Genomic DNA, 27699 nt, shown 5'->3' on the forward strand with positions numbered 1-27699 from the left:
CGCCGCGGCGAGCGCCGCGGCCGGTGGCGCGGCCGGTGGCGCGGCGGTCTGCGCCTGTTGTGTCGCGCTGTTGTGCGCGTCGCCGCTCGCCGCCTGGCGCCGTCGCCTGACCGTGACCCCGCTCCACAGGTCGTTGCCAAAGATCAATCCGCACGACGACGACGGCGGCGGCGGTCATACCCAGGTGCAAGTCAGCAACTTCGAGCCCATCCCCCACGAGCACGGCTTCTGCGAGCGCGTCGTCATCAACGTGAGTCCTGACGAGTTTCGTGTGCGTAAGAGTGCCAACGTGAGTGTCGATAAGTCTCGTGTGCGTGGGAGTGCCAACGTGCGTACCGAGAGTCTTGTGTGCGTGGGAGTGCCAACGTAAGTACCGATAGTCTCGTGTGCGTGGGAGTGCCAACGTAAGTACCGATAAGTCTTGTGTGCATGGGAGTGCCAACGTAAGTACCGATAAGTCTTGTGTGCGTGGGAGTGCCAACGTGAGTGCCGATAGTCTTGTGTGCGTGGGAGTGCCAACGTGCGTACCGATAGTCTTGTGTGCGTGGGAGTGCCAACGTGAGTACCGATAGTCTTGTGTGCGTGGGAGAGCCAACGTGAGTACCGATAGTCTTGTGTGCGTGGGAGAGCCAACGTGAGTACCGATAGTCTTGTGTGCGTGGGAGTGCCAACGTGCGTACCGATAGTCTCGTGTGCGTGGGAGTGCCAACGTGAGTACCGATAGTCTCGTGTGCGTGGGAGTGCCAACGTGAGTACCGATAGTCTTGTGTGCGTGGGAGAGCCAACGTGAGTACCGATAGTCTTGTGTGCGTGGGAGTGCCAACGTGCGTACCGATAGTCTCGTGTGCGTGGGAGTGCCAACGTGCGTACCGATAGTCTCGTGTGCGTGGGAGAGCCAACGTGCGTACCGATAGTCTCGTGTGCGTGGGAGTGCCAACGTGAGTACCGATAGTCTTGTGTGCGTGGGAGTGCCAACGTGAGTACCGATAGTCTCGTGTGCGTGGGAGTGCCAACGTGCGTACCGATAGTCTCGTGTGCGTGGGAGTGCCAACGTGCGTACCGATAGTCTCGTGTGCGTGGGAGTGCCAACGTGAGTACCGATAGTCTTGTGTGCGTGGGAGTGCCAACGTAAGTACCGATAGTCTCGTGTACGTGGGAGTGCCAACGTGAGTGCCGATAAGTCTCGTGTGCGTGGGAGTGCCAACGTGAGTACCGATAAGTCTCGTGTACGTGGGGTGTCAACGTGAGTCCCGCCGGACCTTGTGTGCGTAGGAGTGCCAACGTGTATACGCACTGGACGTGCGCATGCGCTGCGCATGTGGTGGCACGCAATGCTTCATGCATGTGTCAGCTCTGCTTGTTGCGTGACAGGGACTCGTGGCGGGCACGATCGGGACCGGGTGAGTTTTGCTTAAACGATGAGAAAATTTCGACTTGAGCGGGCCAGCCCCGTTATAATCTCGTCTAGAAAGTATCATCTTTGCAACCACTTTTGCATCAACATGCAGTTTTTAACATTGGAAACCTTAATCGTGTTCATTAAACGCTTCCTGCTCAAATGAGTAGGCATTTCCCTGCAAACCGTGTGATCAGACATAATTTTCCTGCGGCACGGTAAGCTGAGCAAAGTGTAGTATTCCCCATTTCATTAAAACGGGAGCGTAAAACTTTGTTGTTTTGTTGACACTATCCACTTTTAACCCGATCTCAAATAAGAAACGCTATGGCCTAATCCAAAACTGACTGGTCGTTACAATTTCGGAGGCAAATGTTCCAGTTTATCCAATACCAGTATCCAATAGCCAATATCCATCAAAATGTTTGCGTTTTTTAGTGCTCCTTTCACATTCACAGGAATTTTAAGTCATTCAAAATTAATCGATGTCGTTGACTGAAATTAGCACGCATTGTTAGGCCCAAAGCCAGCCAGTTTGCAAACTACGCTTTTGTGAACTTATAGATCAATACCACACATTAGCGCACCTTTCACGTCAAGCTCACAAAAGTGTATGCTTATGTTAACACGGAGGCAAACACTATTTCCATGGGCTTCCAAAGTCGCCCCGGTTCATTTGCGCTAGCGTTTGTTTCATCCGCATCACAATCAAAACTGATTCCTAGGCTGGTGCTTGACCCGGATGTACTGGAAGTCAACTCTGAAATAAGTTAAATTATCGCTGGGTCGAGCTAGGATCAATTTTTTCTATATCTGTATGAGTCAGAATAGGAGCTCAGCCGGCAAATTCCGCTGGAATAGTCGATGAGTTGACTGAAAGAGGAAGCAGGCAAAGGCGGATGATCTTCTTATGACAGGCCTCATGTGTTCATCCAGTGGCTGCGGTTGACATGGCGATCCGCTGCAATGTTTATTTTCTTGTTCCGTCATGCTACGAGCTAGATTTGATACTTAGTTTGTCCCAGAGATGAGGCTTCCTTTCCACCCTCAACCGCCGCGTATTCGCGCCAGTAGTGGTACAGAAGATTTAGTGCTATCTTATTGCGACATATACATCCCACGGCGGCTCGTAAATAGCCCATGGCCTGTTATATTTCCAAATTTGTTAACAGCGGAACGGACTCCGTCGGATGGTCGCCGCGATCTAGCTGTATTTCTTTTTAAAATGAAAATGGATCCACTCAAAACTGCGGTGCTCCTCGCGTAGTGAGAGTTAGTATTAACTCATATGCCATTCGTTGTAGTCAAAATACATTTCGCTGAGGCAAAATCAAGCACAGCTCTCCCAAGTCATCAATTATATATATATATATATATATATATATATATATATATATATATATATACATATAATGCTTTCCGATGTTAAATGCTGCTTTAGCTACATACGTTTCATTCCCGCAGAATTTTTCATTAACCCGTGACAGTTCACCTTGTATATACTATTTGCGACCTGTACAAAGCAATTCCAGCGTTTCTACTTCTGGTGCATGGCCCCCTGAGAATCGCTTGCTTCGAGAATTCTTTTCGTTCCGAGTAAGTTGCTTGAGCGGTGACCCAGTTCAGTGATTAATGGTGGTCCGTTTTCTAGCCCGCATCTGGGTCATGCTTTACCCAAAGCCGAGTATTTCGTTCACCCCGGTGGCACGCGTTCTGTCTCAGAGCGCCTGCCGCCGCAGGCTGCGGTGGGAGTCCAGGTGTCACCCCGAGGCACACATTCTGTCTCAGAGCGCCTGCCGCCGCAGGCTGCGGTGGGAGTCCAGGTGTCACCCCGAGGCACACATTCTGTCTCAGAGCGCCTGCCGCCGCAGGCTGCGGTGGGAGTCCAGGTGTCACCCCGAGGCACACATTCTGTCTCAGAGCGCCTGCCGCCGCAGGCTGCGATGGGAGTCCAGATGTCATCCCGAGGCACACATTCTGTCTCAGAGCGCCTGCCGCCGCAGGCTGCGGTGGGAGTCCAGGTGTCACCCCGAGGCACACATTCTGTCTCAGAGCGCCTGCCGCCGCAGGCTGCGGTGGGAGTCCAGGTGCCACCCGGGGCACGCTTTCTATCTCAGAGCGCCTGCCGCCTGCGGTGGGAGTCCAGGTGCCACCCGGGGCACGCTTTCTATCTCAGAGCGCCTGCCGCCGCAGGCTGCGATGGGAGTCCAGGTGCCACCCTGGGGCACACATTCTGTCTCAGAGCGCCTGCCGCCGCAGGCTGCGGTGGGAGTCCAGGTGTCACCCCGAGGCACACATTCTATCTCAGAGCGCCTGCCGCCGCAGGCTGCGGTGGGAGTCCAGGTGCCACTCCGGGGCACCCAAGCGGGGTCCTGGGTCACTAATGACGCTGAGAGCAGTGGGAGAGGATGAAGAAGGGCGACGGGCCTGAGTATGTTACGGTGGCTGTGACTAGACACAAACGATGAAAGAATTTCGGTGGAACTGGACGATGGTCGCTTTTAAGGTACGCTTTGTACTTGCAGTCGGCGTTAGACTGTAGCCATCTACGCTATACTGAGATCGATTTACGTATCACAGTTTCCCTAGATTACAGAATTGTTTTGGCGAAATCGGGCATTTCGCTTTTCCTTGCTTATTCCTAGGTGGCTAGGACAGTCGTGCAGTGCGTCGTGGGACAGCATCATTTTTTAAAAAGTGGAATCATGTGGGAGATTAATCACCTCGAGCATTGTTATCATGTCAGACCTGCGTGGGCAGATCTAATTAACTCTGCTTCCGCAAAGTTTTAAGTATCTATCGATTAATGTTTCAGGCGATCAACTACTAGGGTTCTGTTTCAGCACGCACCAAAACTCATCGCTAATTTTAGGCAAACCTGCCAAGTGTGTGAGCGTATGTCGTTATGCCGATGATGTCTGTCTATTCAATATTTCGAGCTGTAGATTCATCTACTTATCCTTCCAATTATCCATATATGTATATATATATATATATATATATATATTTATATATATATATATGTATATATACATAAGTGGATTTCTATTTCTCTCCGTCTATCTCTCTCTCTCTCTCTCTCTCTCTCTCTCTCTCTCTCTCTCTCTCTGTCTCTCTCTCTCTCTCTCTCTCTCTCTCTCTCTCTCTCTCTCTCTCTCTCTCTCTCTCTCTCTCTCTCTCTCTCTCTCTCTCTCTCTCTCTCTCTCTTTCTCACACACACTATCCATCTATTTAATTACGCACTTACGCATATTGATAACGTTATCAACGGAGTCTGGCTTCAAAAGGGAAGTTTATGAAGCTGTGTACTTTTACATCGCGGCGTCTAAGCAAGCGCACCACAAATGTCCACTTACGCTCACCGACAGGTTGTGAGTTATCATGAATACCTCACAATCCGAGTTTAACATTGACCCATTCCTGCCTTTAAACACAGCCCTTCTGCGAAGCTCACCGGCGTTACCGATTTCGCCTGGTGAATGTGGATCAGTTGTGCTGTCCGTGTTTAGAGGCGACCTCGCCCTGCTGTGCCGGCCCGTTTATCGGCCGGTCGCGTGAGGGGACGCCAGACCGCCTGTCGTCTCTCTGAAGCGCGCCTGAGGTTTGACCTTTATCGGCTCCGTTTGACCTTTCCACCGGACGCCGCCATTGAGCGCGTCATTTGATTAGATCTGCCCTCGGAACTCGATCTTTATTTCCATGTCATAAGGGGCCATTCACGCTATCGTGGTTTTGCTGAGGTCAACGGTGCTATTTGGAGGACCCAAGGGTTCTCCGTTGGTGGCAAATTATGGCCTTCCTCGTTGGGAGGTCATTTTCGGCCACGTTTGGATCAGGAAACAAGCTTATTGGCGTCGACTTAGTAAACTACAAATGGTCTTAACGACCCTTTCCCGTGAATTGCGTCTTTAAATAAGTTGGATTTGTATGCTTTATATGCATATGAAGTTGGCCAGGGGTCAATACATCTCATCAGCGTTGCCACTTATGTGACCTTTGTTCCTGGACTGACTTTTTAATCCCAGAAGAGATGCTGGCTTTTGGGGGAAGCTCAAGGGGGCAGGTTTATGCTTTGGAGCCCGCATTGAAAGTGCGTTTGGCATTACGGCCAATGATTGTGACCAACTATAAAGCTACTAAATGCAGCTAAGACAGCTGACTGTCCGTTCCGACAGCTCATGCGATTGGAGAGTCTACCTGGCTATTCACTTACGCGTGGCGTGGGTTCGCGTCGCTTTAGGTGCTCACCATTCGCTCCCGACTGGGATGCCTAGCGGCCCATGGCACCGCACGCGCTAAAAGTCAGGTGGCATCAGGGAGAAGGATGCCTACTGTTGAACGTTCAGCACGTTGAGCTTTCACCACAAAATGCTGCCGCTGACTCGGAATTTCACAACCGGGTGGTGGGATCAGGGCCAACGGAGCGACGTTGCTTTGCGTGGACCTGAGCAACAATGCAAATTCGAAGCTGGGTCCCGGCTCGTCAGGTACACTAGGTCGCCATGCTCAGCTCGAAGGGAGACGCATATCTTTAACTGCAAGTTTGAGGGTCTGCCAGTGGTTTGGATTTTGGTGTCGGTCCTGCGCCCGGCGCTCAGCCGTGTTTCGCACACCTGAGCGCTGACCGCATGGCCAGCGCGCTGAGGTTGAGACCCGGACATACCTTGCGCTTCACAGGTGAGCGGACTGCGGTTCGAGACCCAGCTGAGGACGCTCAACCAGTTTCCAGACACGCTGCTCGGCGATCCGGCCAGGAGGATCCGCTACTTTGACCCGCTCAGGAACGAGTACTTCTTCGATAGGAACCGAACCAGGTGAGCTGTGTGGCTAGGCTCACAGCTTTGGACTGCCAGCCGCCGATCATTTGCATGAGTGGGATGCGCATGTATGAGCATGTATGTATGCAACTACACACTTCTGGTCGACTCCGTTTCAAATATGGCAGTCCGGAAATAAAGTCCCCTTCGTCGATCTCACATAATAACCAATCCTCAATTTCACTTGTTTTCAAGTATGAAAAGGGAATTGAGATGGCTTTTTACAGTGATTATAAACGTGATATTCGTTAAGCAAGTTGTATTGTTTGGCTCGCAAGCGTTATTGCAAGGAAGTTTTCTTAATTCCCTTTTAATGCCTGTCATGTCTTACATTGTACAAGCACTATGTCATCCTTAACTTATTTTCGTCTGATCCAGAATTAAGTAACTTAGGCACAATAGGAACAGGCACAGGCACAAGTGCGTCTTTCAACAACTGTTAATGAAAACACATGGTATCATTTTCACTGTTCAGTGTCCACATGCGCAGTGAATACATCATTTGATATAATCCTGCCTTGTCAAAAAGAGGTCGCGCATGTACCTGGGTGCATTAAGTAGCGCTTACGATCCTAAGACTAAACAGTGGCTTCTTGAATTATATATTCATATACATATATATATATATATATATATATATATATATATATATATATATATATATACATGTATGCTGTAATTGACGCTGGAGACGAATCGGATCGTCATGCTTAGAAAACATTTTTGCGGTGCTGAATAATGCCCAGACCAGTTCCCAGCGCAGCGAACCAGCCCCAAAGCTGACTTTTTTAAAACCCGACATAACCGCAACTCAGGCATAAATGTTCCCCTTCCCTTTCTTTTAGATTATTTGTACTGTCTCTTACCCTGCCGAAGTAGGAAGCAAAGACGCACACGGTTTCACCACGAATGAATGTCTTCCGCATCGGAGGCCTGTCACCAGCTCCAGCATGGTGACCGTCCATGGCTGTAACTTTCTGTCACGCTTTACGGTTCGGACGTGGCCCCATGACGTGGAAGCGGAAGTTACAGCGGCCGACTGGGAACCGAAATACTCGAGCCAGATTAAAAGTTGTTCAGAGTCAGAGGTCGGCGGGGCCGAGGTCGAGCTCAGTGAATCAGCAGTCTCCGGCCGACACAATCCGCAGTGACAGGCCAGCCAAAGACCCCAGGTCGTTAGCAACTCGGCGAGCAGACCCCATTTCCCGGCAGTCAGCAGTATCGCCCGGGGTCACCGGGTCAGGACCTGTCAACCGGGCGGTGACGCCTGGGCGCCGGGGGTCAAATGCAAAGTGACCAGTTCGGGCAGATGGTTCGGGTGGCAGCTCCCGGGAACACAGGCAGAGGGCTGGCGGAAAACCTGCTCGCGTGCTGATCCCCTACACGCCTGTGTGCGTCAACACGTCCGCCCCCGCGCAGCGTTCCCCGTGTTTGGTCTCGCCTGCGCCGCGGCGTCGCCCTCCGTCCGGACGCGCGGCGCCCGGGCCGGCCCTGACTCTGTTTTCCAGCTCCGGCCGCGCCAGCTGCGCCGTCCCGGCCGATTGGCCGGCTCGGCACCCGGGCACACCCGCCGGAAAATTAGCATACGGTGTGATTAATGTGGCGAGGCGGCCGTGCTGCTGTCGGCGCGCCGAGCGCCAGCGGGCTGAGTCGACGGCCGCGGGCCGGGACGGGGCTGTTGGACCGAGCTCTCCCAACCTGGAGCGGGTCGGCGATCATTGCCGGTCGGGGGCGAGCACGGGGACCAAGTGCTCGGAAGGCTCTGGTCGTCAGACCGGGCAGCGGGCTGACGGATCAGACCAGCTCGCGCCGATCCCAGATGTGCTCGCGAAAGGGCGCCATCCTCCCGGGCTGGATTTCCGTCAGCGGGCGCACTTTTGCTCCATCTTCGTTCGTGCTGTGCGTTCCGCCTTTGTCAAGTTCTTCACGCAATCTTCATCATCTGTCCTATCATCATCTCAGCTGCGCTCACATAACCCACTTGTTCTTCAACTGTCAGCTCACGCTTGCCCGTCCATATCCGCAGGCTTCTTTTTCTCCTTGCTTAGCTTATTTTTACTTCCTGTCATTAAGCTGTGATGGTCTCGTAAGGCGGCCTCTACCGTTCACAGCGTCGCCATCATTGTATTATATAATTACGCGACTTTCATGCACGAGCGCATTGCTGGCTGCTGGGCAAGATCGTTTGATGTCTTTCTCCCCTGTGGAATTTTGTCACGTTGAAAAGCTATTCATGTGTTGGTCGGTCATCAACTGATTGGTTGCTTGAATAAGCATTCAGTGACATGATGGTTAAGGAGAGGTTTTCGGTCAAAAGCTGAAGTTCTCGCCATATTTGACATTTGCCTGAAAACGTCCTTGATTGAGCCCCTCACATCCAGGAGTTGGCGGTCTATTCGAAGTCAGCGGCAGATAGCCTTTGATATTTCCGTAGTTAACCGCGCCGCCAATGCGCCTGCCTTTGATGTGCCGCGTTGCAATATGCTTCGGTGTTTAGCATTCCGAGTCCAGGCTTCGAACAAGTCCTACAAAATTTATCAAGTCTTTAGAAATGGCTACGCATCGAACTTCGTAGGAGGCTGAAAAGGGAATGGGAACGACACTGCATTGTACAGCACTTCTAATTTTTCGTCAAATATCGTTTGTTAATTAGTCGTTCGTTAGGGGTGCCAAAATATTTGTGATGTGGTGTATCTAGCCAGCGTTTTGACCTAAGCACCATCCACGACAATTGTTTAATCCTCCGGGTACTGACGCCCGGGAATGACATGACCCATCCCCAAGAGAATCTGGGGATATCCCTCTGGCATTTGCTGCAATCGCGCCCAAATTCCATGTTGCCTTTGAGTACCCATGGTGCGTATTTTGACACCCAAAACGTGACCCTACCCTTTCCGGTTTCGGAGCAGCAGAGGTTTTTGAGGAACACTGCGCGGCGATATGCAGCCAGCGCGGACGGTGGGCCGACATAAGGAAGCCATACATCATAAATATGTGCTCAGAACACATAAAGCTATACACTGTTCTACTCTGACTCGGACAAGAGGCGCGCACGTTTATTGTTTGTGTCTGCAAAACATGATCTTGTACATATGAGCATGTAAAACTGCAAAAACTTGGATTTTCGGGAAGTTTGTTCCCTGACCCGACATAACGGGGTCAATTATTGATACGGCGAAGCAGAACGCCTTCCAATCGTGCAATCCCGTCAATATCAATCTACTGATGTTTTCCGCTAAGCCCTATCTTTTTAAGCTTGGAAACGAGAGATCGATCGACCTTCTATCGTATGCGTTAAGAAAAACGGCGAATCAGGGCGGGGGCCCTGGTTCATGGCCAGCTTTCTTTTTAAAAATTTACCCGGTTCGCTTTGAACTATCAGTATAACCATCACTGAACTCATATGTTCTCTGTCCCAGCCAACTATTTTTCAACTCGCAAGTGACAACTCGACGTGTACCTCCGCCTCCGCGGCGAGGGCCCGCCTACGCGGAGTCTGATGGAGAGCGACTGATCGAGAGCGACGTCTGATGTCGGCACCCTGATGTTGCAGTTTCGACGCCATCCTCTACTATTACCAGAGTGGGGGACGCCTACGGAGGCCTGTCAATGTGCCACTGGACGTCTTCTCCGAGGAGATAAAGTTCTACGAGCTCGGGGAGTACGCCATTAACAAGTTCAGGTGAGCATTCTCAACTTGCGTGTCACGTCTGGTGCGGCCAGGGACCGGCTGCTTGAAAATGGCATATTGTTACCTTTGCAGAGTTGCCAGGGCGAGGTTGTGCCAGTTCAGTTGAACTCGTCAAGATGTCCCCAAACTGTCATCTGTGTGAAATGCAGAGGGCTTAGAGGGTTTGTAAATTTGAGACAGCGAGGGGAATGCAATTCATATCGAAAGAAATTACGCTTATTTTCAGAAATGTGCCGTGATGAATTGATATTAAGATTATTTCAATCAACGGCAATGCCTATGTGTGCATCTGTCCACATATGCACTGGGACGGGCATAGACAAAGGAGTGAAATACTGAAACTAGTTGTCATGCAGACCTGCCTTCGACGTCATTTGGATCATGTTCACAACATGTCACTATGGTTCTATACAAACGTCTGTGTTGGCTGTAATTCTGGCAGGTCTATTAGGATTTACGACCCAACTTCACAATTTGGATTTAGGGTAGAAGTTAACTTTGATAAATTGATTGTTGTATCACTAATATTCCCGATCAAAATTTGCGTATCTTGGCAAGAGCGTAGGATATCGCAGAAAGTGGGTGACCAAATCCTGTTTCTAGGGCAGTTCTTTCGATACATTACCGTCACGTCAATAATGAACTTTATCAGACAATTGGGCTTGGGAACTACCCAGTCCCTACATCTGGGCGGACATGGCAACCGGAGACGCGATATGCCATATTCGCCGTAGGAAATCTCTAAAAAGATCCTGGAGAATGTCACATGGCCGTGGAACGAGGCTGACCTTTACGCTATTGCTCCCGAAACAGCAGTGTCAGCGGTCTGCAATCCTTGCTAATGACCACGTGTGATTGCCTACACTGTTTCGAAAGCCACGCATGAGTCTTATGAGAGCTGTCCTGTTTCCAGAGAGGATGAGGGCTTCATCAAGGAGGAAGAGCGGCCACTGCCCAGCAACAAGTATCAGCGCAAAGTGTGGCTTCTGTTCGAATATCCGGAGAGTTCGCAGAACGCGCGCGTGGTGGCCATCATCTCAGTCACTGTCATCCTCCTCTCCATCGTCATCTTCTGCCTGGAGACGCTGCCCGAGTTCAAGCACTACAAGGTGTACAGCGCCACCAACAACACGACCGTGGAGGAGGACGAGGTGCCGGCCGTGACCGACCCCTTCTTCCTGATCGAGACCATATGCATCATTTGGTTCTCGTTCGAACTGCTAGTGCGCTTCGCGGCCTGTCCGAACAAGGTCAGCTTCTGTCGCGACGTCATGAACGTGATCGACGTGGTCGCCATCATTCCGTACTTTCTGACGCTGGCCACGGTGGTGGCCGAGGACGAGGACGTGGCTGCCCACGCCTAAGCCCACAGTGCCCGGCGCCGAGCACGGCTCCAACCAGGCCATGTCGCTGGCCATACTAAGAGTGATACGGCTGGTCCGCGTGTTTCGAATATTCAAGCTCTCCAGACATTCGAAGGGCCTGCAGATCCTAGGAAGAACGTTAAAGGCGTCGATGCGGGAGCTCGGATTGCTTATTTTCTTCCTGTTTATAGGTAAGTGCCGCCGGCCGGCCGCCGGCCCCGCCACCGCCGCCGCGAGATCGGTACTCTCGTGCGACTCCTGCCCACTGTCACGTGCTCATTGCGCCGCCTTCTCCGAGCGGGAGCGCGCCGTGTCTGGCGACGGCGTGCGGCTGATAATGATGTGCCTGCGACGCCCGCTGTCGGCGCCCCTGGCGTGCAGACCGATGACTGCCGTGGGCTACTGGCAGGAGGAAGCCCACTCGCCGCTCGTCGGGGAGGCGGCTCTCCGCGCACGGGGCGCTGGTAGGCACCGGCCGCCCTGTCCATGGGTGCAGTCAAGGGACGGGATGCCCGTTAGGGCTTGATGTTTTTCTTCTGGCGGCATTAGTGGTTACTGCAGACAGATAAAGGTCAGCGTAATGCGTCCTCATGGAGCTCTACCATCCACCCTCCCACCCCCGCCCCCTCTTAAAAAATCCTGGCTGCGCCCCTCCCGCTTTTGGTCCCGTTTTCCAACGATATCGTGGTATAGATGGGCGTTAATCAGTGCATATGTCGTTGGTAAACATCATTAATTTCTTATTTTCTACGCATGCTGAATTTCATGCATTGACCTGCCATACCCGAATCCAACTCTTCAATTATTTGAGGTACCTTGTTTCGTCGGATGGGGTTCACTGTTATCAAAATAGCGAAAGTAGAGTAACCCTCACTGGAGTAAAACGGCCCTTAAATAGTGCGGTATAATCTCGCACTGCTCAGAGTTCCATCAGCCATGCTTGCCAATTGACGATCATGTATTTATGAAATACCATCACTACACTTTCAAAACCCACAGCGGTGCACGCATGCTGAAGTCTTAGCGTTTGTATGAGTCACACGCTGAAGTCAACGGTGCTTACGTGTTTATTTAGTTATCCAGCATGGCCAGTTGTCATGATTGAGAAATCGTGGAAATTTTGATTGAGACTGTAAATTGCTGGGTTAAAATTGCGTTGAAAACATCATGATGAACATCATCATCGCCATCATCATCAAAACATCATCACACTGATGTTACGCATCCGCGTGATGAGGGAAATCATACCTAGCTCTTCCAGTAAGCCATGACTCAGCAAACGACTCGTTTCTTAAGCTTGCTCCGACTTTCTCCCAGGAATTAAGGACATGTGATATAAAAATGAAACTTATTTTCCGCCTAGCGCAGAATTAAGACCCAAAACGATTGGAGCTTCGTTCCGTCCGGCTTTCAGTTCAGTGTCCAGCGTGGGCCAATATTGGGTTCAGAATTCGGCAGTTCGGTGCGGTTTCTCGGGAAGAGCCCATCTGTCGCGGCCGGCGCCTCTGAGGTGTCGGCGGAGTGAAGAGGGCCGCCCTCCCGCCGCATCGGCGGCTTTGGAGAATCGCTACTGCCGGAGCGGCCCATCCGTTCTGCCGCTCCCGTCTTGACCAGAAATACGGACCTGCTCGTGGGACCGCGGTCCGTGCCGCGGCAGACCCGAGTCTTCTGAGACCATCCAAACGGTGACTCGGCCTCGGTGCGAGGCCAGGCGCCGACTTAGACCGGCGCCATGCAAGGGTGCAGTGCGTTGATCGTCTCTGGTGACAGCTTAAGGTCATGGCTAGGCGTAAAAGTCCTGGCAGACAGTTGGGTTTGAAAGAAGTAGCTGCTTTGGTCCCCGTCCGAAATAGAACGCCGGTGATGTCACAGATATCCAGCATTATTGCCGAGGTGCTCAATTCTGACCAACACCTTGTCGTTTGTTGCACACAGCATTGTGTCTGCTCGTGTCAGGTGAGCACATAAAAACAAAGCGACAATATCCGGTGGCAACAATATCCGGCGCTTGTTATGCATTTGACGCATCGCTTATCCGTTCGCGAAGACAGCTGTGGAACACCTACCTGGTGGACATAGGTTTCCACCTAATTTGGCGGGGGCTCAATTTCTCGGTGGGGACATCCACATCTGGGCACGCAAGACGCATGACTGCATCCTTAGCCACTAGGATGCGAAGGCGACTTAGCCGCGCCCTTCGGCGGCTGTGATGACAGACAACAGACTGCGCATGCGCGTGTCAAGTCCCGAATCCTTGCCGCGCCCAGCGAAATTGTGGGGTAATTGAAACTATTGTTGAACGCGTGTAGGAGCCTACTAAATCCCGCAAGTCCACAAAATGAATCATACGTGGAGCGTTGCAATGGGCCAAGATTACACTGGATTTAGTCTTTTTTCAAACCAATATCGATATGAAACCGAGGCCGACGAAGAGGTGACGCCTTCGAAAATCCTGTTTGGCAATTTTTTTTTCTTTTTAAGTAGCTGTGTGAAGAATAGGCTTTGCCATACTGATGTAACCTTCTCAGAGGATTATGTATTATGGCGCTTCTTAAGTTAAGTTATAATTGCTGGGGCCCCCAGAGTACGTCAGGAAGTAACTAAACGGTGAACTTTTGCGTCAAATTCGAACTCTTGCGGTTTAAAAACTGAGCTAACAAGAAAGAGCTAACTGAGCTCCAAACAAACAAGAGCAGAAATATCGGTAAGCTCCATATGCAAACGATCAATATGTTCGACCGTAAGGCTATCGTTTCAGGACATACCAGCATTCCTAAACGTCACGACTATTTTGATGCCAGGCGTGTGTAGTAGTTGCCAACTTTTCATGCGTTTTTAATCGCAACACCCGTGCGCTTAGTCTGCGCCATTCCAGAATGATAGCCACAGGCAGGTGCAGGACTGGCCGACCGTCACGCATCCAAACATTCCCACATGCTGCACTCTTGTCTTCCTGTTTGCTTTGGATGTGTGCGGGTGCCGAATTCGCTGCAATAACAGCGAAGCTGTCTTCAAACATTCCGGAAGCAGGAGAAATAGCTTCCAGATCTAAAATTGTCGTTGGAATTTGCACGGCGGTATCACTTCTGTGTAGTTTATGCGGTGGACTCAGGTATACTAGGCCTAACAGCGGCATGTGCTGTAATAAAGGAATGTAGAGTATTTCTTCACCAATGTAGGTTGACCTTTCGTGTTGCCTCTGTTTGCATAAGCATGTCTTTATCTTCCATCTTGTATCCGTCCCTTCATTCTGTAGCATTCCATGCGTGAACAAAGCCACCAAATGCTCTCAAAAACCTATCGTTTTCAGAACAACCGAACATTAAACGTGCGGCGGCAGTCATCAAAGTTGGCCCACGCATGCCTCGAGCGGCTCAATTTCTCTGTGCTTTAACGATAGCGATGCACGATTATCCAAGGCTATCATGAAGCTGTAAGACTCGATCAAAATAGGATTATCGTACTCAATCAAAGCACTTATTGCGCTGCCTTACTGGGGCCGAACTAACGCGCTGGAAAACGGGTCGCATGTTTAACCCAAGCAACACGCGCCTCCATCGCTCCCAAACATAGCGACGGCGCCCTAATGTTACTAATCTCGTCTCAGGTCACTTCTGGCTTGAATCGCTGGAGGCGGGGCGGGGGGAGGTCCCTGCCAGTTCCGGGCCGGGGAACAGTAATTGTTGCCTCCGGATCGGTCTCCGGCACCGGCGCCGCTGATGAGCGCAGAGCGCCGCTGATGAGGAGCCCGACGGAACAGATTGATCCCGAATAGCCGTGGCAATTGCCTATTAGGCGACTCCGGCAACCGGCGTGCTGGCTTACACGCTGTGTCGGGAAACCTGCCCGGGCTCCTGGCAGCAGCCGAATCTCTCCTGGCCCGCTGCAGCAAGCAGCGCTGGTGAAACACCCGGTAATCACCCATAAACTGCTGGAAACAGTGCACCTGGGAATATCTCAATGTTTTGAAACACTTGTGCGGGTACAAAGTATTCTCCCATGACAAGCGTAGACGGCCAAATACTGCGCCGGGGTCTGGTGCGGGAAAGACTGCACCTTTTTCAATGAGCGGCCATTCGTTAGAAAATCATGCATTGGATACCCGGAAAGGGGCATTCGATGCCATGCAAAACACGCTCCTTTATCCCTGCGGCGGGGCTAAGTGATGGGTGGTTCGCTGATGATGTGTGCAGACTGATCTGTTCCATGTTATTTCCATACCGGGCATTGCTGCTCTGGGAAACGATCCAGCATATTGCGTGCATCTCACAGTGCCGAGTGCAAGGTCAGCAGCAGTTAGTCAGCATTGGTCGCAGATTGGCGTTGCCATGACGACGTCCATGCCTGGCCAGTCAGCCGCAGCTGTATCGGACCGGCTGCTGTCGCGTCGTCAGGCCCTTATGTCGGCCCGGCCTGCCGCTGTCGTACACGTGTGTCGTCCACCTCCACAATCTCAGCAGCGCGAAAAGGCCCGACTTTCCTAGAGAGCTCCACTAAGGTGCGGCATAAAGCACGCAGTAGCTATCGTCCGTTCATTCGCACGGATGTGTGAATTTTCAAGTGGCCGGTGTGTCGTTTTGATTTAAAAGTTTAGGGTCGTGGCAGCATAAACCCATGGTCACCAACTATTTCCAGAGATCAAACCGACTTGTGTCCGTAGTTGAGAGAGGCCGCTGTTCTTCACAGTCAACTTCTTGTTATTTGACTTAATTCAGTACGTACCTTGCTTTTACATTTCCTACGTCCATCTCACATTTCACGAGTTGACCAGCAGCGACTGGCAGTGTAACATTTGTTCTCACCGCTGGAAATGGCTGGAACGCAATGTCAAAACTCTTATCTTTCCCTCCCCCTCCCTCTCTCAGGCACTTATGGGACATCCTAGATGCGCAATAGTTCCCTAGCCACGTTATGTAACGAACAGGTGCGCGGTTCTCCAGAAGTCGAAACCCCAGTGGGACGTTCGTGGAAGGGGATGCACCAGAAGATAATTTGCATCCAACGCTGAGCGCGGGCACGTCTAGCTGTGAATAATTTCGTTGACTTTCCTGAAGCTGGTGGGATAACGACTGCACATTCATCGGGCCCTCGTTCTCCTATCTCACTGCATATTGCAGCGGAAATCAAATGGCAGCGCCTTAGCGTCTGTCAAGATGAGATCCGCTCATATGAAGCTCAACTTCTCCAAATTAAGCTACAGCGTTGTATGAGGATTCATGGCATGCAAGTCCCAGAAACACATGCATAATCCAACGACCATGCATCAAGCTCAAATGACGGAAGAGCGTGAGGAAATCGTCTCTATCCCAGGTACGGTAAAATGTTTTAATCTGTGTGACAGTGTGCTGATAAGAACGGCTTTAAACAAGCGGAGTCGCAAGGGCCGGTTGGTTTATGATGCAGCCGTTATTTGCAGACATCATCATACAGGTTGGTCACAGTATATTGTCTCGTTTGTTACCGTTCACCGATATATGACGAGCTGGTCAAATTTACATGACCATACCCCTTTGGTGTTTGGAGCGGGGCACCCGCGAGACCCCCTCGAGCCTGAGGCGGCCAGCCGCCTGGACCAGCCGGGGACATCCGCCAGAGGAGGTCCCAGCAGGCGGAGCTCGACCCCGCCGAGGACACCGGATAACAGAGGGTGTGATAACAGATAACAGGACAGGACAGGGTGGACCAGGCCAGGCCAGGACAGGACAGGACGGGCCAGGACGGGACCGGACAGGACAGGAAAGGGCAGGACAGGAGAGGGCAGGACAGGCCAAGCCAGGAGAGGACAGTGCAGGACAGGACAGGATAACATAGGATATGACAGGACGGGGCGGGCCAGGACCAGATCAGACCAGGCCAGATTAGGCTTCAGTAGACTAAGCCAGGCCAGATCAAATCAGACCAGACCGGACAGACTAGACAGCGGTGACATTGAATGTACCGGAACGAAACCAAACGGACGGAATATAAGAATAAACAAAGCGTAAAGAAGCGAAACGAAATGAACAAAGTGAAATTAAACGAAATTAAATGAAAAACGGAACGAAACGAAACGAAACGAAACGAAACAAAATGAAGCAAAACGAAACGAAATGAAACGAAACGAAACGGAACGGAACGAAATGAAATGAAACGAAAGGAACGAAATGTATCAAAACAAAACAAAACGAAACTAAACTAAGTGAAACAAAACGAAACGAAACAAATCGAACCAAAACAAAGTAAAACAAAACAAGCAAAGGGAAAACAGAACAAAAGGAAATGAAACGGAAGGAAACGCGACACACTGAGAAGAGCGATCCAGGTCGGACGAGAACAAACAAGACGGACCAGACCGGAAACGGTACTCGGGCGGAAGCGGAGCACGGGAACGGCTCTTCGGGCACGAGAGCGATGTCGCCGGGAAGCGAGTCAGCATGGCACGCGATGCCGGTGGCACCGGGGCCTCCCATTTGCGAGCAATATGCGGAGCCAAACCCAATCGAACCGCTACAGGATGGCTCCCTGCCGATGGGCTGAGGTGGGGCTGTAGTATTAAGGCGTTGGTGGTGCTCTTGGTGTGTGTCGAGGGCCTAGTAGTGTATTTTCTGCTACCTGTCCTCATATGCTCAAACGTTGTGCGTGTCGAAATTCGATTTCATGGCATTGAAGCAGTTACGACGTTTGTCCTCAGCGTGGTGCAATAATATGCGGAAGGCCAACGTAGTGGGGTTAGAAATACGAGCCATACACAAGCACAAGTCAGTTATATTAGGAATGAATCTTGTTCATTATGTATGGTTCTACGCCTGCGTCATAGTATACAACTACGCACCCGCGAAGTTGCCGTTCTTAAACACCGAACATTTGGTGCACCATTTGTACTGTTGCACATTTTGTGAAGCCAAGTACGCTTAAAATGCGGCTACAAGCTTTAGTTTAGAAAATCGCTGAATCGGAACACCACCGACCGGGTGACCGGAGAACCGATGGGAAGCCGGGACTTCGGGATTCCCTTCGGACGGCTGGGGTCGGCTCCATCATTGCCACGTTCACGGCATCTGCTAATCGTCTGGCCAGTCCAGTCCACATTTGCCGTCCCCGTATTATCATATATTAAATATTAACCGTCTCCATCTGCGCGCTTGCCTTCTTGTTGTCTCCCCTGGGTACCGAACATTCTCCACTGATGGGCATTTCCGTCGCCTTCAATGCGTTTCGCTTCGCCTCTGGTGGCCTTCTGTTGTCTCAACCTGGCTCTTTTCTATCTTAACATGGACGGGCGCCCTTCCTCCCTTCGAAACACTCATTCTCGTCACTTCCGCTGTCTGCTTTTCGGCTATCACGAATTGTTGGAGCGACGGAAACGCCTCCATAGCGTCCGATGACGCTCCTTCCCTGCTGCGATCTCCGCTGCAGCCGCTGTCGGCCGCATGTCCGCGTTCGCCGTGTGCGCCGCCACCGCCGGCCTCCGGCTTCTGCTGGCCGCTTCCAACGGGATCAGCTGGTGGGGCGGGTCGCTTGGTCACTGTCGCGTCGCTGGCCACGCCGATCGATACGACACGGCGCGCGGCACGACCCAGCAACGCCCCCCGCCGCCGGGGGTCACCCCCCCCCCCCCACCTCCCTGGGGGCGTGACCCGGCCGCCGCCGGCCGTGTCCTGGCAGGCAGCTGACTGGTCAGCAGTCAGCTGGGTGGGGGGGGGGAGGGGCGGATACAGCAGCCGGCGTGAGTTTTACCCGAATCTGATCGGGGTCACAGTGCTGCCCGGTGGGAGGGGCGGGCTTCCATGACGTCCTCTCTGACGTCACAGCCTGGGTCCGGCTAGCCAGTCGCAAGCAGGGCCGCGCTCGGGCAGCGAGCTCACGCCTCCTCCCTCCCCCCCCCCCCCCCCCCGCCCCGCCCGCTCGCCGCCGGCGTCCCCGGGGATGCGAGGCACGCTGCCAGGAAGAACGCGTCACTTGCCGCGATTTTCAGAGCAAATAGAGCTCTCAGATTGACTGCATAATGCAGATATTGGCCCTGTGACGGGTCCTCCCAGTGGATCTGACGTCTTCCGACGGACGTGGAAGGCGGCCGCGCACCAGGAAGACTCCGTCTGTCCCGCGGGGCACTGACCGCCCCCGCCCCGCGCCCGCTCAGTGGCGGCGGCCGCCAGTGGCTGCCGCCGGCTGGTGGCCGGTGTTTGGCCGAGCTCTAACTGGCTCCGAAGGGACAGACAGCGCCGGCGGCGCGCCGAGTGACTCGCGGAGTTATGTCCAGTTCGACGCAGCTAACTCGACGCCAGACTGGCTGGGCGGCGGCAGAACGACGGCCGCCGACGGTCCCTGGGGTTCACCGGAACAGCTCAAGTCTCGCCCCTCAGTGTGGACCGAGCTGTGACCGTCTTGAGACATCACACGACAAACTTGCGGTCAGGAGGTCCTCCAAGTGTCGCGTCTTTCCTGGCTCACTACCATCAGGGCGTGGATGATGAATATATGGCAAATGCACGTATAAATATACTTCCGGGTGTTTCGTGCGGTGCCAGTACTTTCTACGTTCTCGACCAGGTTGTTTAGGATATCAGCGTCGTGGTGAAGCCCGCTGTTTGCATCGGCATGGAGTGAGAAGCACTGGCGTTTATTGAACAAATGGTGGTCATGGACGAACATGAACTGATACCAGCCAGGGGCTATCAAACATGGACGACTGTCAGCTAGCAGTGCCAGCTCTAGTGGCACGGTGCTGTCAGACTGGCTGTACTAGGGCCGGGCGCGCCCCGAAGGAGGATTTTGTGACTTGTACACGACACATTCCGGGCCCCCTCACCTGAACAGTGTAAGGCAACAGCGCCCGGCCTCTAACCGAGCTGTGCTTTGCAGGTGTGGTTCTGTTCTCGAGTGCCGTGTATTTCGCCGAGGCAGGCAGCCCGGAGTCGTGCTTCGGCTCGATACCGGATGCCTTCTGGTGGGCCGTGGTCACCATGACAACTGTGGGCTACGGCGACATGAGGTGACCACCCCGTCACGTGTTCCGCCCCCACCCCCGCCGGCCTGACCCGCTCTCTCGCTGTGTTGCAGGTGTGGTTCTGTTCTCAAGCGCTGTTTACTTCGCCGAGGCTGGGTCGGAAAACTCTTTGTTCAAGTCTATCCCCGATGCGTTCTGGTGGGCCGTGGTAACCATGACAACAGTCGGCTACGGCGATATGACGTACGGAAGTCACGCCCCGGCCGATCTCTCACCCGTCTAGTCCCGCCATCCTCTCCTAGTGGAGACTCACCGCTTGTGCCCTCTGTCTTTGTCCCTCGGTCTGGCTTGCTCACTTCTTCTGGCAACTCTGCTTTGCATGCCACTTTTGCATGCCGGTGTAGATAGACGGCAGTGTTTCAGGAAATAGACGTCCAGGGGCTGTTGTGGCCCCTGCGTTCGCCTTCATCTGCACGACAAGACAGTGTATTTCGTGAGTTTGGCGATTCACCTGCCCGTAGACATAACAGCACCGGGTGGAAGTAGCCGCCTCGACGGGGTTTGCTTCTCAACGATCGCATGTGTAGTTTATCATCACATTAGCCAGTGTTTCCACAGACCACGAGAACCTCATTTGAGATTGTCTCGACTTTAAGCTCATTACCTGCAGCAGACTATGTAGCTACCGGAATGTTATTAAACACCAGACTGCTCTTTTAACTGGATGTGACTGGTGGCGATTTTGGTACGCCTGCACCCGTGAGCCACCTCCCAGCACCCAGCCGACGCAACGTTTTAGGATAACCGGCCGTGATAGCATACACATACGCAGATGCGTGGTTGCATTCGCTCACGTCACTACGAATGTCTGCACACCACCCTTCACAACCTGCTTGCCAACGGAATTGCTGACGGCACTGTGAGAGGCAACCCGAGCCCAAGCATCAAAGAAGATAGTCTGTGGGGCGGTTGATGTTGCCCACGATGCGCTTCCCGGCTTCTGCCGGGGATCGTAGCGTCGTTGCTCCTGTTGCTGTTCTGTGAACGCCTGCGGCAGCACGACCGCGCTGGCCTCGACCTCAGCACCGCGCGCTGTGTTTCCAGGCCGGTCGGCGTCTGGGGGAAGATTGTGGGCTCGCTGTGCGCCATCGCTGGCGTGCTGACCATAGCGCTTCCAGTGCCGGTGATCGTCTCCAACTTCAACTACTTCTATCACCGCGAGACCGACCAGGAGGAGATGCAGTCCTGCAACTTCAACCACGTCACCAGCTGTCCGTACCTGCCCGGTACTGTAGGTGGGTGATGTTCTGCCTACCTTCTGTCGGCTGTTACAGGGGCTACCTATGAATCAACAATGCATACTTGCCTTGTCCTAGCTGAATGCAGGCTCTGTCAGAAAGTGTCACTGGCCTGTACCAACATAATAATGTGTTCCCCAGAATATAGATATTTTGGTGCCTATACTGTGGCAGGATGAGGAGCCGATCAAGATAGTATGTTGGCTATTTTCGATGCCTTTCGAGAAATTGGTGTCACTTTTTCATCAGCAACTTAACATAGCTTCACCGTGAACATTTATCCACACCGTCAGACCGCAGAACAAATCGCATAGAGCCTGCGTAGAAACAGACATAACCACCCTTCCGGCCACTTTTACAGGCCAGCAGGTCAAGAAGGACTCAATGTCCGACTCCTCGTCAGAGATGGACATGGAGGAGGGCCACCTGCTCAGCCACGAGGCGTCCACCAAGCTCAACTGTGCGCCGCGACATAACAACAATGTGAACGCAGTCAGTATCGAGACCGACGTCTGACGGCGGGTAAGAGCACCAGCGGCCGCGCTTCGCCACCGGCCGCCTCGCGAGCCGCGCTTCGCCGCCGGCCGCCTCGCAAGCCGCGCTTCGCCACCGGCCGCTGCGCGGGCTGGGCTTCGCCACTGGGCGCCTGCCAGCGCGCGCTTCGCCGTCGGCCGCCTGGCAAGCCGCGCTTCGCTACCGGCCGCCTCGCGAGCCGCGCTTCGCCGCCGGCCGCCTCGCGGGCAGCGCCTCCCGGTCACCTTGCGAGTCGCGTCCCCCAGTCGCCGTGGTAACGGCACCGCTTCACCACGCCCCGCAACCCAGCGCCTGGCTCCGTGTGCATTATGCGACTGCGACTGCAGACGCGGCCGGGGACTGCGCTCAGCGAGACGTGCTTTGAGGCGACGTTGCCAGACAGGCCACGCGTGCGCTTTGAGACTCGTTACGAATGGTCCAGAGCAGCCGAGAACATGTCAGAGCTGAACGGTCCGGTCGCCAATGTGTAAGGTTGTACCAGAAGGTAGTGATGGGGTTGACAGCTTCTGCAGGGCTGTTTCGTGTCCGGGCGAGCTCTGCCGTCGAGAAAGCCTTCAGGGCGGCGCCGAACCGCCTTTGACCCTTGCTGTTTATGTCGTCACAAGTTGGGCAGGAGTGGGCGCACCATCAAAGCTGGCGGCACCAAACACGGGCCGCGATATAAAGAACCTGAGTCGGTAAACATTGAGCCGAAGCGCCGCACTCGCCTGAATGGGGTCCTCCTTAATCTCTCTCCTTCTGAAAGCGGCGCGCCAGTGCTGGTGCCAAGAGACCGCGATACGCTGAGCGAGTTGGACACCCGCGTGTAATCGGAGGGCGAGAATCCCCAGAGCTTTCGGCGGAGCTTCCGCGTTTTCTGCACGTCCACAGGCCGTCACAGGCTGGATGGTTTCTGAGGGCTTCTAGTGGCGTCATACGAGGCGCCGAGAAAGTAACAAATGGTCGGAATGCGGCGTTGGAATAGGATGGGCTAGAGCTTTGCAAAAGCGTGATTAATATTCGCTTCAAAAACTGCAGGCAGTTTTGAATGTCAGTTTTGATCCCTGGGATGTATTTCTTGAGGGGTTTGCGCTGTTTGGAACAGATGGTACGTCAATTTTTCACTTGGTACCTATAAGCAAGAAAGGCATTGATGGCATAGGTCTTCGAGCCTAAGCTCATAACGTATATGGCTTTGTACATTCCGTAAGATATATTCTCTGCCCATATTGTGGTTGCATTGTTCGTTTAATCCTTCAGATATATGAAATTCATACATGCATACAGATATTGAAAATCAACTAGGAGCTACGCTGCAAGCCGTGTCGGTGTTGATTAAATCTTGATATGATCTTTGGCTTAAGCGACTCATCCCGGCCCGACCCTTGCGTTTTTCAAGAGCTGATAAGTTGGCGCCCAGTGATTACAGGTTAATGCAGCTGTTGGCAACAAGAAGCATATTTCTTTAAAAACTCTGCTATGTAAACTGCACGCTTGTAAACTGTTTAAATAGACAGATCTCCCTATAACATTGCACAAACATCTGAAGTCCAAACACAATTTTTGGAAACGGTATATGCACTCGTCGCAACCGTGTCCAAACCTTGATGCTACGGCGGCTCAGCGACGTGGGACTAACGCGTGTTCGTATAGAAGAGCATAGGGACTAATGTGCCGGCAAAAGTGTAGTTCTATATGCGAAAAAGGTCACACGCTTCCGTCCATGAAATATGGATCCGTTTGTTTGAGTCTGTTTTTAAAGACTAACTCCAAAAGAGCAGCTCAAACAGACGAAGACATGGAACTGAATGCACTGTGCAGAAGCATGTGGCTCATAAACGGATCTTGACGCCGTTCCGCCCATAAGCTGTCAGCAATGGATCGCAAGACGGTCAACGCCACGCCTTTTTTGAAACCGACTTTAAATGCAGCAGGGCGCTGTGGCGTAGGGCGCGAGAGAGGCCATGAAAACCACACGAGTGCTTATTTCTGTCCACGGTCGCCGATTCCTACTTAACAATATTTGAACTTAACGTAGTACTTTGACCGCGATTGCTAAAGCAGTAAATACACTGGCACCAGCCGATTTTGTCGAATGGAACCGCGGGTCCTGGCCAAACTCGTATTCGAGCAATTTTCAAGCATCTGTTTGTGAACTAACACGCAAATTCTATATCAGTAGCCTTTCACCTGTTAACTGGCATGACGATGAACTTTTCAATGCATTCACCAAACTGATTGGCGCGGACTAGCAAGGGTACCGGCTCCACTAGCTCAGCATTTAGTATAGTCTACATGCCGTGACGGATCCAGAGGGGTGGGGGTGGGGGGACAAACCCGTGCCCCCTCGAAATGGACGAGACGCGGTTTTTTCAACACAAAACACGGCAAAATTGGAATTTTTTACCTCTTGGTGGCCAATAAACAGTCGAACATGAAAATGAAAGAGCCGTGAGCTGACAAAAATAATTCTCTGTTGAGTGAGAGTGCGATGATTGGGAAGATTTCAAAGTTCATTACGCTGTCCCTAGGGCCTGGCGACGAGGGGCTACGCTGTTGCGGGGACCCCATATGTTCACTTGCCGGGTCAACTCAGTCGCTAAGGAACCTTCCACGCTGCCACTAATCTTTTAGACATTTGCTCGGAGGACCCAACGCTGCTGTGGGGCTTTATCTGTCCACGTGCCGGGGAACTCTAGGTCGGTCAGAGGCCCTCCGCGTATTCTTCCCATTCACCCGAAGAGCTCTATACGCTATTGCCGTCCCCCATAGGTAAACCTGCCGGATACTCTCAGTTGCTCAGGGGCCCTCCACATTGGCCTTGGGTTCTTTCCACTTGCTCGCAGGGCCCTGGGCCGTTACTGGGGCCCATATAAGTTAACGCAGAGACACGTGATGCTCAGGGACCCTCTGCATCAATCTAGGGCACTTTCCGTTGATCTCATCTGCGGAGGACCCTTCACTCTTGTCGGGGCCCTTTCTGTTAACCTGTCAGAGCTCTCTTAATCGCACCGGGGCCCGCTACAATGGTCACGGGCACTCATATTCGCTCAGAGGACCCTACGCTGATGTCCGGGGCCTTACACGCTCATCTGACGAGGCACTCTCGATCAATCAAGGGTATTAATACATTTACACTAGTTTTGGGCTCTTCCCGTTTGCTCGGAGAACCTTGCACTTCAGCCGGGGCCCCTCATGTCAACCTGTCGGGACACTCGCGATCGTTCAGAGGCCCATCACTTGTCTTGGGTTCCACCTACTTGCTCTGAGGGCGCTGCACTGTTTAGGGGGCCTCTTTGTTTGCCTGCCGCGGCACTTCGATTGTCCAGGTGCCGTCCCTATTGATCTAAGTTTTTCCCTTTTTGTCGGAGGGCCTCCACTTCTACACCTTTGATACGGACCAAAACGTGAATTGGACGGGGCGCGCTTGACCGCTCAGGTGCCGTGCCTATTGGTTTTCGGTTGTACCACTTTATCGGAGGGTCTAAACGCCGGGGACGTTGAAGCTGACCTCGACGGCGACGTAAATGTTTATCGGCCAGGGTACCCTTGATCGCTCCAGAGTCCTCCACGCTGGCGGTGGGCTCTTCCGGAGACGTCAGAAGGATCTGACTCTGCTGCCGGAAGCCACACATGTGCTTGGGAACGCCGGGTTGTTTCGCCTGCTCGCGTGCGAGGGCCTGAGTAATCACTTCATGTGCACAAGTTTGCGATTTACGCCATGAGGATTTCCCTCGGCGCCCTAGCCTTAGAGCAGCGGTCGGACACTCTCCGATGAATTATTTTAGCGCCATTGCCGAATATTTTTGGCGATAATTTGACGCGCCCCCGACGTTGTATACGTTATTTCCGTTGGCTACTGAATTCGTGACACTTATCATGCTTGTGCATCACGTTCATCACGTTCTTAACACATTTTGAAGGCTAGGATGTATTGTACCCTTTCAATATAGCCAAAGCAATGGTTTTGCATCACTCATCAGTTGTTACATCGACCAGCCGGCCAGCCGCTGAAAGCCGGTTGGCAGTAAATAACATTGGAAGCAAGTATCGTGCTTGATTTTGATGGTATGCGGCAGCCTACTGTAGCGCATTTTGCCATATACTCTCCAAAATACGTAGCCTAAAAATAACAGGATCCACAATGATATGGAGAGAATGAACGTGTTCTGTGTATGTACATACGTACCACGCCTAGTTCTCTAGGGCTGCGCACAGGTAGATAGTTCCCACACAAGTAGCATAATAAAAATATTAAAATTTAATGACCGGATCACCAGGATTTATTTTTCGGAGGGGCACCAAAGTTCAGGGGGCCCACAAAAATTGAAGAAATTGTGCATCCGCCACTGCTGGCATAATACCAATGGATAATTATTACGCCTGTTATTGCTTAACTCCTACGATACGTAAGTTACTCCGCTGCACCGATTCGCAAAATCGAAGTAGAAGTGCAGGCAACTTTATGAGGATTGAGCTCAGTTGTGTATGACCTGCTTTTAGGCGTTAACTTGCGATGAGACATATATATATATATATATATATATATATATATATATATATATATATATATATATATATATGTTTATATATATGTATATATATATATATGTTTAGAGAGAGAGAGAGATATATATATATATTACATATATATATATATATATATATATATATTATAATATATATATAGGATCTGATCTGTTGCCGAAAGCCACACATGTGCTTAGAACGCCGGGTGTTAAGCCTGCTCGCGTGTAAGGGCCCGACTAAATCACTTATATATATATATATATATATATATATATATATATATATATATATATATATACGGGTCTAACTTTAAGGTGGGTTAGTTCTTGAACGCCAGTACTAAATTACGGAAAAGAAGTGCGTCTCTCCTAATCACACATAACTCGGAATTCGGCCAGGGGATGACTAGATTCATCCAGAACTACCAACATCTTTTATGTTTCCGGCACCGAGACCTCGTTGGGATTTTATATGAATTATTCTACTCAGCTTCCATCAGACCGATATAAAAGTGTGTTATTTTAAATTGAGGAGGTTCAACTCGCTTCAATAACTAGGAAGTTCACCCATTTGTTTCATGAAGTGTGTCCAACTTAACCTTGAAATTAAAATAGTCTGTTGTTTATGGGCCAGAGTTGGATAATCACGCTACCACACCACGGCTATAAATCACAGTGTTTCACCATATACGGTGTAACCATTACGAAAGTAACTCGCTGAAATCTGGCCCAAGTTTTGAGCTGAACCATCCCAACATGATGCATAATCTACGCAGGGTGTGATATGGATTGCGACGAGGAATTTCTGCGTGTCATTCCCGTTACAGGCCCTGCCTTCGGTCGGTCTTGACACACGACATTACGCACCTGTCTGTCGATTTTTTCGGGTACTACCGGCTCAAAACATTTGGGTATTCCTGTTTGTCTATGACTCACTGTGCGCGCTCCTTCATCACTGACCAATTTTCGGTGCCGGAGCCAGTCGCCTCGGAACGATCTTCCGTGCCGGAGCCAGCCGTCTCTGACCGATCTTCCGTGCCGGAGCCAGCCGCCTCTAACCGATCCTCCGCGACGCTGCCAGCCGCCTCTGACCAATATCCCCGTGCCGCAGCCAGCCACCTCTGACGGTCGCCTTGCCGTTGCAGACGCCCGCCCTTCTGTTCCG

At 52.1% G+C, this 27699-nt stretch overlaps 1 protein-coding gene across 1 annotated transcript in view; it reads left to right on the plus strand.

Annotated features, from left to right (window-relative positions):
- LOC119107567 (potassium voltage-gated channel protein Shaker-like) overlaps nucleotides 1–27699 on the plus strand; it is an 83656-nt gene extending 55957 nt beyond the window's left edge. Inside the window, 9 exon segments of the mRNA XM_037231056.1 lie at nucleotides 130–250; nucleotides 6074–6210; nucleotides 9767–9895; nucleotides 10818–11252; nucleotides 11254–11459; nucleotides 20308–20437; nucleotides 21299–21489; nucleotides 21854–22014; nucleotides 27680–27699. Of these exon segments, the coding sequence (XP_037086951.1) occupies nucleotides 130–250; nucleotides 6074–6210; nucleotides 9767–9895; nucleotides 10818–11252; nucleotides 11254–11459; nucleotides 20308–20437; nucleotides 21299–21489; nucleotides 21854–22008 (1504 nt within the window). The 3' untranslated portion in view covers nucleotides 22009–22014; nucleotides 27680–27699.

This window comes from Pollicipes pollicipes, unplaced genomic scaffold, assembly GCF_011947565.3.
Source record: "Pollicipes pollicipes isolate AB1234 unplaced genomic scaffold, Ppol_2.1 Scaffold_6686;HRSCAF=7923_pilon_pilon_pilon, whole genome shotgun sequence".
Classification (NCBI taxonomy): domain Eukaryota; kingdom Metazoa; phylum Arthropoda; class Thecostraca; order Pollicipedomorpha; family Pollicipedidae; genus Pollicipes; species Pollicipes pollicipes.